The sequence below is a fragment of the Heptranchias perlo genome, chromosome 24 (genome assembly GCF_035084215.1).
Source record: "Heptranchias perlo isolate sHepPer1 chromosome 24, sHepPer1.hap1, whole genome shotgun sequence".
Classification (NCBI taxonomy): Eukaryota; Metazoa; Chordata; class Chondrichthyes; order Hexanchiformes; family Hexanchidae; genus Heptranchias; species Heptranchias perlo.
The window spans coordinates 7,058,742-7,071,774 of NC_090348.1; the positions used below are offsets into that span (position 1 = coordinate 7,058,742).

At 45.7% G+C, this 13,033-nt stretch overlaps 2 protein-coding genes across 3 annotated transcripts in view; one reads left to right on the forward strand and one right to left on the reverse strand.

Annotated features, from left to right (window-relative positions):
* Positions 1 to 3,840: 3,840 nt before the first annotated feature.
* Positions 3,841 to 11,827, reverse strand: LOC137341541 (electron transfer flavoprotein regulatory factor 1-like). The gene is made up of 3 exons (XM_068004702.1): positions 11,720 to 11,827; positions 7,059 to 7,136; positions 3,841 to 4,889 (listed from the first exon to the last, which is right to left on the reverse strand). The coding sequence occupies exons 2-3, from the start codon at positions 7,101 to 7,103 to the stop codon at positions 4,674 to 4,676; spliced, it is 261 nt and encodes an 86-aa protein (XP_067860803.1). The 5' UTR covers positions 7,104 to 7,136; positions 11,720 to 11,827; the 3' UTR covers positions 3,841 to 4,673.
* A 4-nt stretch (positions 11,828 to 11,831) lies between these two features.
* dnai7 (dynein axonemal intermediate chain 7) overlaps positions 11,832 to 13,033 on the forward strand; it is a 58,410-nt gene continuing 57,208 nt past the window's right edge. The window contains exon 1 of one of the 2 annotated variants that reach the window (XM_068004691.1): positions 11,832 to 11,915. In XM_068004691.1, coding sequence (XP_067860792.1) covers positions 11,913 to 11,915 — 3 coding nt within the window. In that variant the 5' untranslated portion in view covers positions 11,832 to 11,912. The remainder of the gene's footprint in view (positions 11,916 to 13,033) is intronic. The other variant, XM_068004690.1, reaches the window with a different exon arrangement.

The window sequence follows — 13,033 nt, forward strand, 5'->3', positions numbered from 1 at the left end:
GGAGAGGGTTTGGTAGGCAGTAAATGCAGAACAGGTTATACAATATTTGTAGCATTAGCAATCTTGGGCCATCTAAATGGTACTTGCCTCACCAGGTTCTTTAAGGTATAGTCTCCTCCCACCTGTTCCTGAGCACTGCAGAAACTTTACACAGCCTGGCTGCCACCTTATGCAGGCATAGGGTACTGCCAGCTGGTGGGGAGGGTGCCCTAGAGTTCCAAGCTGGTCCTTACACCCACCTTGTGCAGCAGCATCTCCTCCTTGCCAGTCATCAAACAGGGCAATAGGTTGTGCTGTTCCACCATTCAGACGGGCTGTATTTGTGCCTTGACATTGGGTTTGCCTCCTTCGCTTCTAGTCTAAGCGACAGGCAAAAAGGGCAGGAGAATGGGATTAAAAGGATAGCTGAGATCTCCTTTGTGCTGTAGAATTGTCATCTTTGGAAAAGCTGACATTAAAAACCTATTTACAAGCTTTCTAAGGGCTGGAAGAATTCTCATCTCATGCAGCCACTTACCTTTAAGTGGCCACATCCCTTTTAAATATTCAACAGCTGCAATTATGCTAGATATCTCATCCCCTCTGCCTAGGCCAAGTTTCATATTATAGCAATTTAAAATAACCCTAAAACACAAGCTCAGGTTATTGTTTTTGAGCAGCACCATGTTTAATCCCACAGTAGCTTTTTTATGAAGGTACAAGCTTGAAAATCTGTCTCAAATGACTTTCTAACCCAGCCACTGGATGATGCAAGAGTAATTGGGGATAATTCAGTCTCCTTTCTCTAGTTCTGTGGGAAAGCATATGCCCCTCCTAACAGCAGCATAACCAAGATCAGGAACTTAGCTGCAGTGTAGACTGCAAACAGACTCTCATTTCATTATACCACACAATTTTATCCTGAGCAGTTTATAGATCACAAGGCTGAGCTTAATTTCAATTTGTATGGAATAAGATTTTTGATTCTCAAGGAAGGTAAGGTAGCTGTAGGAAAAAGTGAATGTGTATAAAAGTATTGATGCACCCACATTTGGGAGTCGGGTCCAGTTTTGGTCCTGCATATGAAGGCTCTAATGAGGTGCTGAGGACAGCAACAAGGATGACAGTTAGGGGTTTTCACTTTAGAGAAATATAGGCTAATAGAGATGACTGAGGTTTTTAAAATTATGAAGGGAGTGGATAGAGTAGATTTGGGTAATATGAGGATAGTAAGATTACAGGATGCTTATAAAGGCAGGTTAGATGGCAGCAAGTAATTATTTTTCCTGACTTGAAGCCCTTTGGAACAAGAACCCATGGAGGTGGTATTTGTATACTATGTCCTTTTAAAAGGGACTCAAGTTCCTGAATCAGAACATTGGGGAGGGGACCGGTTAAGTTTGCCTACTGGTGCATCATAGGTAACCATGGTTTCTTGCAGCTTGTTGATTCCCTTTTGGGATCAGGGTGGGGGACTTCAGAGCTTTCACTGAAATTGGCCACAGGTTTTCTTGCCTCCTCTAGGACCTAGCGTTATTAGAGGTTGGAGGACAGCATAAGCGATGATAGGCTCGCTGATCTTTTCTCACCCTTTATGTGCTCGGCCAACACTCAAGTTTCAACTATTGCTCATTTCACTGGGAGGAAGGTATCCTTGTTCCAGATGTACCTCTCTGAAATGAAGAATGATTTCCTATAAGTATCAAAAATGTTCCAATGAACTTTTCACCAGTCGCTAAAGAAAGAACTTGCATTTATATCATGCTTTTCACTCACAGGATGTCTCAAAGCACTTTACAGCCAATGAATTACTTTTGAAGTGTAGTCACTGTTGTAATGTAGGAAACACAGCAGCCAATTTGAGCACATCAAGATCCCACAAACAGCAATAAGATAATGAGTACATAATCTGTTTTAGTGATGTTGGTTGAGGGATAAATATTGGCCAAGACAGGGCTATGGGCCCTGACAACATCCCAGCTGTAGTGCTGAAGACTTGTGCTCCAGCCAAGCTGTTCCAGTACAGCAACAACACTGGCATCTACCCGACAATGGAAAATTGCCCAGGTATGTCCTGTCCACAAAAATCAGGACAAATCCAATTTGGCCAATTACTGCCCCATCAGTCTACACTCAATCAGCAACAAAGTGATGGAAGGTGTTGTCGACAGTGCTATCAAGTGGCACTTACCCACCAATAACCTACTCACCGATGCTCAGTTTGGGTTCCGTCGGGACCACTCTGCTCCAGACCTCATTACAGCCTTGGTCCAAACATGGACAAAAGAGCTGAATTCCAGAGGTGAGAGTGACTGCCCTTGACATCAAGGCAGCATTTGACCAAGTGTGGCACCAAGGAGCCCTAGTAAAATTGAAGTCAATAGGAAATCAGGGGGAAAACTCTAGTGGCTGGAGTCATACCTAGCACAAAGGAAGATGGTAGTGGTTGTTGGAGGCCAATCATCTCAGCCCGAGGCCATTGCTGCAGGAGTTCCTCAGGGCTGTGTCCTAGGCCCAACCATCTTCAGCTGCTTTATCAATGACCTTCCCTCCATCATAAGGTCAGAAATGGGGATGTTCGCTGATGATTGCAGTGTGTTCAGTTCCATTCGCAACCCCTCAGAAAATAAAGCAGCAAGACCTGGACAACATCCAGGCTTGGGCTGATAAGTGGCAAGTAACATTCGTGCCAGGCAATGACCATCTCCAACGAGAGTGAGTGTAACCACCTCTCCATGACATTCAACGGCATTACCATCGCCAAATCCCCCATCAACAACATCCTGGGGGGGGGTCGTCACCATTGACCAGAAACTTAACTGGACCAGCTACATAAACATTGTGGCTACACGAGTAGGTCAGAAGCTGCGTATTCTGCAGTCAATGACTCACCTCCTGACTCCCCAAAGCCTTTCCACCATCTACAAGGCACAAGTCAGGAGAGTGATGGAATACTCTCCACTTGCTTGGATGAGTGCAGCTCCAACAACACTCAAGAAGCTCAACACCATCCAGGACAAAGCAGCCCGCTTGATTGGCACCCCATCCACCAGCCTGAACATTCACTCCCTTCACCACCAGCCAAGGCTTCCTCGACAGCACCTCCCAAACCCACGCCCTCTACCACCTAGAAGGACAACAGCAGCAGGCACATGGGAACAATACCACCTGCACGTTCCCCTCCAAGTCACACACCGTCCCGACTTGGAAATATATCGCCGTTCCTTCATCGTTGCTGGGTCAAAATCCTGGAACTCCCTTCCTAACAGCACTGAGAGACAACCTCCACCACACTGACTGCAGCGGTTCAAGAAAGCGGCTCATCACCACTACCTTCTCAAGGGCAATCAGGGATGGGCAATAAGTGCCAGCCTCGCCAGCCATGCCCAGATCCCATGAATGAATTAAAAAAAAGGAAGACGCCACTGCTCTTTGCATAGTGCCATGGGATCTTTACATCCACCTGAGAGGGCAAATGGAGATTCAATTTAACATCTCTCCTGAAAGACAGCACCTCTGACAGCACAGTGCTTCCTCAGTACTGTACTGGAGTGTCAGCCAAGATTATGTGCTCAAGTCCTGGAGTGGGACTTGAACCCACAACCTTCTGATTTAAAGCACTGAGCCAAGGCTGACAAATTATATGGGCTTTCCTGAAAGAAAGTGAAAGCAGGATGAAAAAAACCCACATAAGGAATCACAAAGTTTTAGCTCAAAAATTTGTTGAATGAACTAGCTGGCTGACCAGGTGACCTAGTCTGTGGGACAACGTGACACTGACAATTTTCACATGTGCTCCTTAGTAACTACAAAGGGGAGGCACCTTCTTTCATATTAAAAGATATGCAAATACATAAAGAATTACTAAACAGTAATGTTTAATCAAAGAAAACTTTTAAAATTGATATTGGCTGCATGTTCTTAACCAATTATAATTTACTCAAGTTTGGATAAAAGTTTTGAAATTCATTAAGATTATTAAAATTTTCAATCATAAATTAGAAAGATCACATTCAGCACAGCAATTTGATATGTAATGGTATCAAGGTGGCCCCATTAACACTAGTTCAGGTATCAAGCCAGAAAACATTCATCTTGTATTACGCCTGCAAACCTCTGCAAGTGTTTATTAACAAGCACTGCACCTATTCTGACTGTCTTTAAAAACTGCAGCAACTATATATGTTACACTGTTGTTTCAGCAGAATGCACAGCAACATCTTGTGTTAATAAACAGACACGCACCTTTAAACTGGTTTACCCCATAACATGAGATCAATGGAATGATTAAGATCTGTCTGCATAATCAGTCTAATAATCTGTATCAAAGTCCGACATTCTTAGAACATGCTTTGGATTTTGAAAGTTGGCTACAATGATTCAGCAGGTTCCATACAGATCTGGCTCATTCTTTACAGGTGAAAGCTTTTTGATATGGCAATATCTGGTCAGCTACCAAGAAGGCATTAATTCTTGTATTCCAAGGATGTTATTTGAATTTTGAAGTGTTGCACCATTGGGCTTTTAAAAGCACCATTCTTAATTAGCAGATTTAAATAAGAACAGAATATATTTGAGAAGCACACTTAGTGCAGGCATATAGCCTGTGGATCCTAGAATCACATGGGTATACAAAAGACATTCTGCATGTCTAAAATTAAGAGATGTTAAAGTTATTCCCATCATAAGCTCAATCATTCATTATTCTCCTCATAATAACGTTGTTTCATAGCTCTGTATTTCCTAAGATAATACAAAGCCTCCAGTTCCTTTATCACAAACTCCCCCCGAGCTATTAGTTGCTTGATTTGCTCAGGATCCGTAACGTCTTTGTTTTTCATGAAAGCCTTCTTAAGACGATCTCTGAAGTAGTCTGCTCCCTTTGGATATTCTTTGCCGAGGTACAGCAACTTTAAGACAAAACGGTGATCCTTTAACCAAGGGTAATGCATTTTTTTCAATTTTTATTGCATTTAAAGAAATGAACCTAACATTAAGCAACCTTCATTACATCGTCTTCCCTCCAGTTAACTCATCAGATGTTTTTTCAGCTTCTACCTCCAGTTGAACACTGGGAGAACTGAAGCCAGCTAATTCAACCTCCCTGACCTCCCCTGACAACTCTCAGGTTGAACCAGATGGCACGCAGTCTTAGTGTTCTGTTAGACATGGAGCGGGGCTTTAAACCCCATATCCTCTCCACCACTGATACCGCATATTTCCAGCTCTGCACCATTACCTGCCTTCATCCTTACCGCCGCTGAACCCTTAGCCACACCTCTTGCCTCCATACTCGACTTCTCAAACAACTTCCTCTCTGGCCTCCCATAAGTTTCCCTCTACACAAATTTCCACCCTCCAACTGCAACCCCTTCCTGTCCTACGTGCCAGCCTCCACACGACTGCCTTCCAACTTTGGCCTCCTGTACATCCTCTCTCCAAGCATTCTTCACTTGGTGGCAGAGCTTTCAGTTGCTTTGGTCCCACCCTCTGGAACTTCTTCCTTCTACTTCCCTACCTTTTTGGTCATGCTTTCACCCTGCTCTCCCAATTCTACTACTGCTACCCGGTCCATTCGTAGGTGAATACCTTATAACATGAATTATGTTATAAGGTACTATACAAAGGCAAGTTGTTATTCCTCAGAGTATTCTGTGCTCAAAAATCGTAATACCTTTGTTTCTGTGACCTCTTTTATAGTTAATGAAGATGGAAGATTAATGTACTGAATGATTCAGTCCCCCACTACTTAAAAATGGGAATATCCTGGGACATAATTTATCCTTGGCAGCTTGGCTCAGAAGTAGCACTCTTGCCTGAGTCAGAAGATCGCGAGTTCAAATCCAACTCCAGGACTTGAGCACAGAATTCGGGCTGACATGTCTCTGCAGTACTGAGGGAGAGCTGCACTGTTGAAGATACCGACTTTCGGGTGAGATATTAAACCATGGCACTGTCTGCCCTCTCAGATGGATGTAAAAGATCCCATGGCTTTATTTGAGGAGCAGGTGGTGTATTCCTGGTATCCTGACCAAAAACATTTATCATCTTGTTGTTTGTGGGACTTTGCTGTGGGCAAACTGGTTGCTGCGTTTGCCCATATAACCAGTGACTATACTTCAAAAGTAATCTAATTGGCTGGAAAGTGCTATGGAAGTGATGTGAAAGGTGCTTTATATAAATGCAAATTCTTCCTGTAATTTTTAGGTAATGGTAACTCAAGCAGCCTAATAGGTAGCTACAAAGTGGACTTATCAGGAGGGGAGACAATACAATGTGACTATAAGAATGGCTTTGTCATTGGGTTTTCCATCCACCTACAACAGTCCATATCAACACTTTAAAGGAATTTTACATGCCACAATAACAATTGCCAACATTAGTAATTTGATGTCCAGCCTTGCCCGAACAATTTGTCGCAAAAATCTATTATTAATCTGAAGTCTTCTGGCCATTATTATAACTGCCAATTTGGGACCTGGGCTCAAAGTAGGCATTTCTCCCATCATGCTCTGACTGTAGCACAGCATTAAATTTAGAAAAATCCTAATTGTTAAAAACAGATCCCAGTCACTTACAAAGGTCATACTCAGGCTAATTTCATACCACAACCCCCATCCCTCCTTTACAATTTTCTCCCCATTGTCCGGTGGATCAGTTCCACAGTTGATGGGAGCACTCTGCTACTTGGCCCAAATGAGCATTCTTCACGTGCGGGTCTAATGACCGGGTTCTCTCACGGTCGAACAACCCTCTGTTCGACCGTGAGAGGGGGTTCGGGGAAATCATAATCGGGTCTAATTATGCCCTCAACAGATGTCCCCCGGCAGTAGTGTCCAGCAGTGGTCAACAGACACAAATCCGGAATGGGAAACTCAGTTGATTCTTTATCCCTTCCCACCCGAATCAGAGGAGGTTGAGGCTGATTACAGTGCACCTACTGCACCCCTAGCTGATCTTGATACAAGGGGTTGGCCCGGAAGCTTCCTGTCCTACATGACTCAATCCCACACCATGCAGTGTATCATTACGGTAAATTCATAGCTAAGCAATGTCACAGTTGGTGACCTGAAACTTACATTTTTATAGAGTTTTATTACTTCACTTCTTAAAGGACTTGCCATGTTCCAACAAAAGCTTTTCCATCCAGTCTTTCACTGTAACAAAAAAAGGGCCAAGAATCAGGTACATTAAATGTCAGCCATGGCTCAGTGGTAGCACTCTTACAGAAGATCGTGGGCTCGAACCCCGCTCCAGGTTTAGAGCACAGAATCTGGACCGACAAGGAGGTCAAGTGTAGAACCTCGGGCCATGTCATGGGTGATTGTAAGCACAGAAAGAGAAGTTATTGCAGGAGTGCTGAGTGCAAGTAGTGAGGGAGTGCGACACTGTTGGAGGTGCCATCTTCCAGGTGACATGTTGGATTAAGGCCCCATCTGCGGATAGAAAAGATTCCATGGCACTATTGAAGAGCAGGGGAGTTCTTCTGGCATCCTGGACAACATTTATCTCTCAACCAACATTACCATCAACAGATTAACTGGGCACTCATCTCCTTGCTGTTTGTTGGACCTTGCTGCGTGCAAATTGGCTGCTGTGTTTGCCTATAAAACAACAGTGCTACACTTCAAAAGTGGTTCACTGGCTGTAAAAGGCACCATATAAATAAGTGGAAGTTCCTTCCTCTTTCACTAGCACCCAGCTGGAATAGAGTTTGCCTGTACTGTTTACTTTTTGCCCTCGCTATTTAATTCATCTTTTTGCTTTTCAAGAATCCAAAACCAATGTCTGAAATTAAACAGTCAACAGATTTCATAACGTTAAGATGTAATAGTTAGAGATAATACTTCAATTTTCCCCCCTTCCAGTCATGGATTAGTCAGAACTTTCTCCAGCGAAACAAAAGCAAAACCAAAGCCACCCTGTTCAGTTCCTACCAGGAAATCTTCAATCTAGCAGACTTATTCCTTTCCCCAGCTATTTAGTTATGGATTAATTGTGTGCAGCCTCTGTTCCCTGCTTATCCTTGACCTGCGCTTCTAACCAGACAGTTGAGGCGAGCGAGCGAACGGGATAAGTTTATAATATATAAAGTGATGTGCAAAAATAATTAGATCACAGATGAAACACCATAAATGGACACTGAAGTAACCTCCCTCTCTTTTCACATTTGCTTTTTGTGATACTTTTTACATTAAGATTTTTCAAGTGAACAGCAGTGAGAAGACAGAACATCTATGTAGGTTTACAAACTGATATGAATCCCTTCAGTCTGGCTTGTGTTGTGCCGACAACACCGAGACAGCCCTGGTCAAAGTCACCAGTGACGCGCTGATAGTCATCCCTCCCTGATCTCTCTGTGGCCTCCGATACAGTGAGCCACTGTGTCCTTTCCCACCACGTCTCTTCTGTGGTCCATCCATGACCTCTCTCTCTTTTGAGTGATTTCATGGTCACCTTCCTACTGGTTTCAACACAGCCTGGCGATCTCCTGCAATAGCTTCTCTTTCTGTGCTTATAATCACCTGTGACACAGCCCTTGGTCTCCTTTTATCCCCCATCTATGTGCTATCAGTAAGCATGGGGTTAGCTGCCATATGTGTGCTGACGACACAAGGCTTCATCTTTCCACCACTCAACTCCACAACCACTATCCAAAATACCATCAGATATCAACTCATGGATTGCTGAGGATTTTCTCCAGCCCGGAGCGTGCACGATGGGCCAAATGGCCTCCTGTGCTGTGTCATTCTATGATTCTAAACAATAAGACCAAAGCTATCTGGTTCAGTTCCTACCAGAAACTGCACATCAGTCTCCGATTCCATTCCCCTTCTTAGCTGATTGTGGGGTTCAGCCTGAACTGTGTGCAATCTCAGCGGAACTTCAACCCCCACATCTAGTCCCTCATCAACACCATGTACCTCCACCTCTGAACTATCGCCTACCATCACAGACCCCCACTTCCATTGAAAGTTGCATCCATACCGTTGCTCACTCCCGGCTCAACTTCAACACTGTCTTTGCTGATCTCTATGCAAACTCCAACTCACGCAGAATTCCACTGGCTGCAGTTTATCCCATATCAAGTTTCACTCATCTATCACCTTTGCCCTCACTAAGCTACTCTGGCCACCTGTCCCCATCAAGAGCATTGATTTTGAAATCTCTACCCTTGTTTGCAAATCCCTCCATGGCCCTTACTATCATACCTCTGCAATCTCCCCTAGTCCTGCACCCCAGCTCTCACACTCTACTCTTTTGACTCCTGATTACTTAGTGTCTCAGCCTCCCTCCACTCCATCAACTACCAGGCTCCTGCAGTCTGGCAACTTCTCCGCCCAACTACATCTCCACTTTCTACCTTCGTGATCATCCGTCACCTCCCCCAATTCATGCTCACCTCTCCTTTATAAAATGCCTTGGGACATTTTGCCACGTTAAAAGGTTCTATAGACATGCCCATTGTTAGAATGAATAGCATCTGCAAACATTTTAACTTGGTAATTTTTCCAGATGTATTAAAACGGAAAGTTTGCCGAACCGAATTTAAGGCAAATACAATGTAGATATCAGTGTTGCCCTGGATTCACAGCTGTCCATCAACAATGTTGCACCTCAAATCAGGAGGAAAAAATAACTCAGTACAGGTTATGTTTATGTTTCTGCTATGTTCTCCACAGATAGGACTAAAAATGGCTGTGGCATAGAACATGGGAACAGGAGGAGGTCATTCAGTCCCTCAAGCCTGCTCCGCCATTCAACTGGATCATGGCTGATCTGTACCTCAATTCCATTTACTCACCTTAGCTCCATATCTCTTGATACCCTTACCTAACAAAAATCTATCAATCTCAGTCCTGAAAGCTCCAATTGACCCCAGCATCCACAGCCTTTTGGGGGACAGAATTTCAGATTCCTCTCCTTTGTATGAAAAAATGCTTCCTGATTTCACTGCTAAATGGCCTGGCTCTAATTTTAAGATTATTGCCCCTTGTTCTTGATTTCCCCCACCAGAGGAAATAGTTTCTCTGTATCTACCCTTTCAAATCTTTCATCATTTTAAACACAAAATGGGAAATGCAGTTTTTCATTGTAACAGATGGACCATTTAAAACAAAAACATTTTTCACACAAGTGCTGGTGAGGGAGGCCATTTGACCAATTTTTAAAAATTCTATCTTGGGATACAAGTGGCATTAGCAAGGCCGGCATTTATTGCCCATCCCTATTTGCCCTTGAGAAGGTGGTGGTAGGCTGCCTTCTTGAACTGCTGCAGTCTGTGTGGTGAAGGTGCTCCCATAATTAGGTAGGGAGTTCCAGGATTTTGATGCAGTGACGATGAAGGAACGGCCGATATATGTCCAAATGGGGACGGGGTGTGACCTGGAGGGGATGGTGTTCCTCCCGTAGAAAGCTACAATCCTCCTATCATAATTGAATGACTGCTGAGTTTTTGCATTTTCATGTATCGGATGGAATTTCCCAGTCGAAGTGACTTCATTGCTAGACGTCCGATTAGTAACTTCAAATGCCACTTGAGACTGGGAACTCATTGCATTAAGAATTGCAGACGTAAACCTGTTCTCAACTGCACTGCAGCTTAATCCAGCACCAATATCTTGTACCGCCAAAGAGCAAGTAAATACGGAAGCACTACATAGTTAGCTCACTCTCCCAAGGAGGCCGTTCGGCCCATCGAGTCCATGCCGGCTCTCTGCAAGAGCAATCCAGCAAGTCTAACTCCCCTGCCCTATCCCGTAGCCCTGCAAATTTTTTCCTTTCAAGTACTTATTCAATTCCCTTTTGAAAGCCACGATTGAACTACCTCCACCACCCCCTCAGGCGGTGCATTCCATTCCAGTTCATAACCACTCGTTGCATAAAAAAAGTCAACCACGTTGGTGGTGGGACTATTTTTAAAAATTCGTTTATGGGGTGTGGGCATCGCTGGCAACGCCAGCATTTGTTGCCCATCCCCAATTGCCCTTGAGAAGCTGGCGGTGAGCCGCATTCTCGAACCACTGCAGTCCGTGTAGCGAAGGTTCTCCCACAGTGCTGTTGGGAAGGGAGTTCCAGGATTTTGACCCAGCGATGACGAAGGAACGGCGATATATTTCCAAGTCGGGATGGTGTGTGAGTTGGAGGGGAACGTGCAGGTGGTGTTGTTCCCATGTGCCTGCTGCCCTTGTCCTTCTAGGCGGTAGAGGTCGTGGGTTTGGGAGGTGCTGTCGAAGAAGCCTTGGCGAGTTGCTGCAGTGCATCCTGTGGATGGTACACACTGCAGCCACAGTGCGCCGGTGGTGAAGGGAGTGAATGTTTAGGGTGGTGGATGGGGTGCCAATCAAGCGGGCTGCTTTGTCCTGGATGGTGTCGAGCTTCTTGAGTGTTGTTGGAGCTGCACTCATCCAGGCAAGTGGAGTTCCTTTTAGGGAAGACCAGGTAAAGAAGGCAGGTTTCCAACATCTAACCCCCACCTCCCCTTGACCCCGACTCACCGCAACCTCTGACCCTAACTCGCGCGGTGTCAATGGTTATTGTGAGGTCATCGTTGTCACATGACGACTGCCGTTGCCAACAGTCACCGAAAATCAATCTGATTGCTGCCCTCCCCCTGGAGAAACCCCCGGCCCGGGGCTCGGGGCACAACACCCAGGGCAGGAGAATCCGCCACTCTCCCCCTCCGAGGTGTGGCTGAGGCCCCTCATTAATAACCCCGCCCGGCAGCCCCGTCACTTACCCGCACCACGCGGACACCGGGAGTGACCTTCCCCGCCCGCCGCCCCGCTCGATCCCCTCTCCACGACCTGTCGCAAACCGAATGATTTTGCAGCGGGGGGGGAAGGGGCGGTGCCGCGCCTGCGCCGTGCGGTGAGTCCGTTTCCAGGCAACGAACAAACGGCCTGTAAAACAGCGCTCGGAGCTGAGGGGAGATGGTGAGTTTATCGGGGATTGGGGCAGGGGGTTAGGAAGGTAGCTTAATATAAATATAAAATAGTCACTGATAAATCCAATGAGGAATTCAGGAGAAACTTCTTTACAACAACTTGCATTTATATAGCGCCTTTAATGCGGTAAAATGCCCCAAGGCGCTTCACAGGAGCGATTATCAGACAAAACTTGACACCGAGCCACGTAAGAAAACATTCGGACAGGTTACCAAAAGCTTGGTCAAGGAGAGTCTGAAAGGAGGAGAGAGAGGCAGAGAGGTTTAGGGAGGGAATCCCAGAGCTTAGGGTCCAGGCAGCTGAAGGCACGGCCGCCAATGGTAGAACGATTAAAATTCGTGATGCGCAAGAGGCCAGGATCGGAGGAGTGCAGAGATCCCTGAGGGTTACAGAGATAGGGAGGGGCCATGGAGGGATTTGGAAACAAGGACGAGAATTTTAAAATCGAGGCGTTCCCGGACCAGGAGTCAACGTAGGTCAGTGAGCACAGGGGGTGACGGGTGAACAGGACTTGGTGCGAGTTAGGATACGGGCAGCAGAGTTTTGGATGAGCTCAAGTTTGTGGAGGGTGGGAGATGGGAGGCCAGCCGGGAGAGCATTGGAATAGTCAAGTCTAAAGGTAACAAAGGTACGGATGAGGGTTTCAGCAGCAGATGAGCTGAGGCAGGAGCGGAGACGGGTGATGTTACGGAGTTGGAAGTAGGCGGTCTTGGTGATGGAGATGATATGTAGTCGTAAGCTCATCTCAGGGTCAAATAGGACGTCAAGGTGGCGAACGGTCTGGATCAGCCTCAGTTGGTGGCCAGGGAGAGGGATGGAGTCGGCGGCTAGGGAGTGGAGTTTGTGGCGGGGATCAAAGAGAATGGCTTCGGTCTTCCCAATATTTAGTTGGAGAAAATTTTTGTTCAGATAAACAGCGTGATAAATCAGAGACAGTGGAGGGGTCGAGAGAGGTGGCTGGTTGTCATCAGCATACATGTGGAACCTGACGTGTTTTCGGATGATGTCGCCAAGGGGCGGCATGTAGATAAGAAATAGGAGGGGGCCAAGGATAGATTCATGGGGGACTGGGAGTGGTGAGAATGTGGAATTTGTGACCACATGGA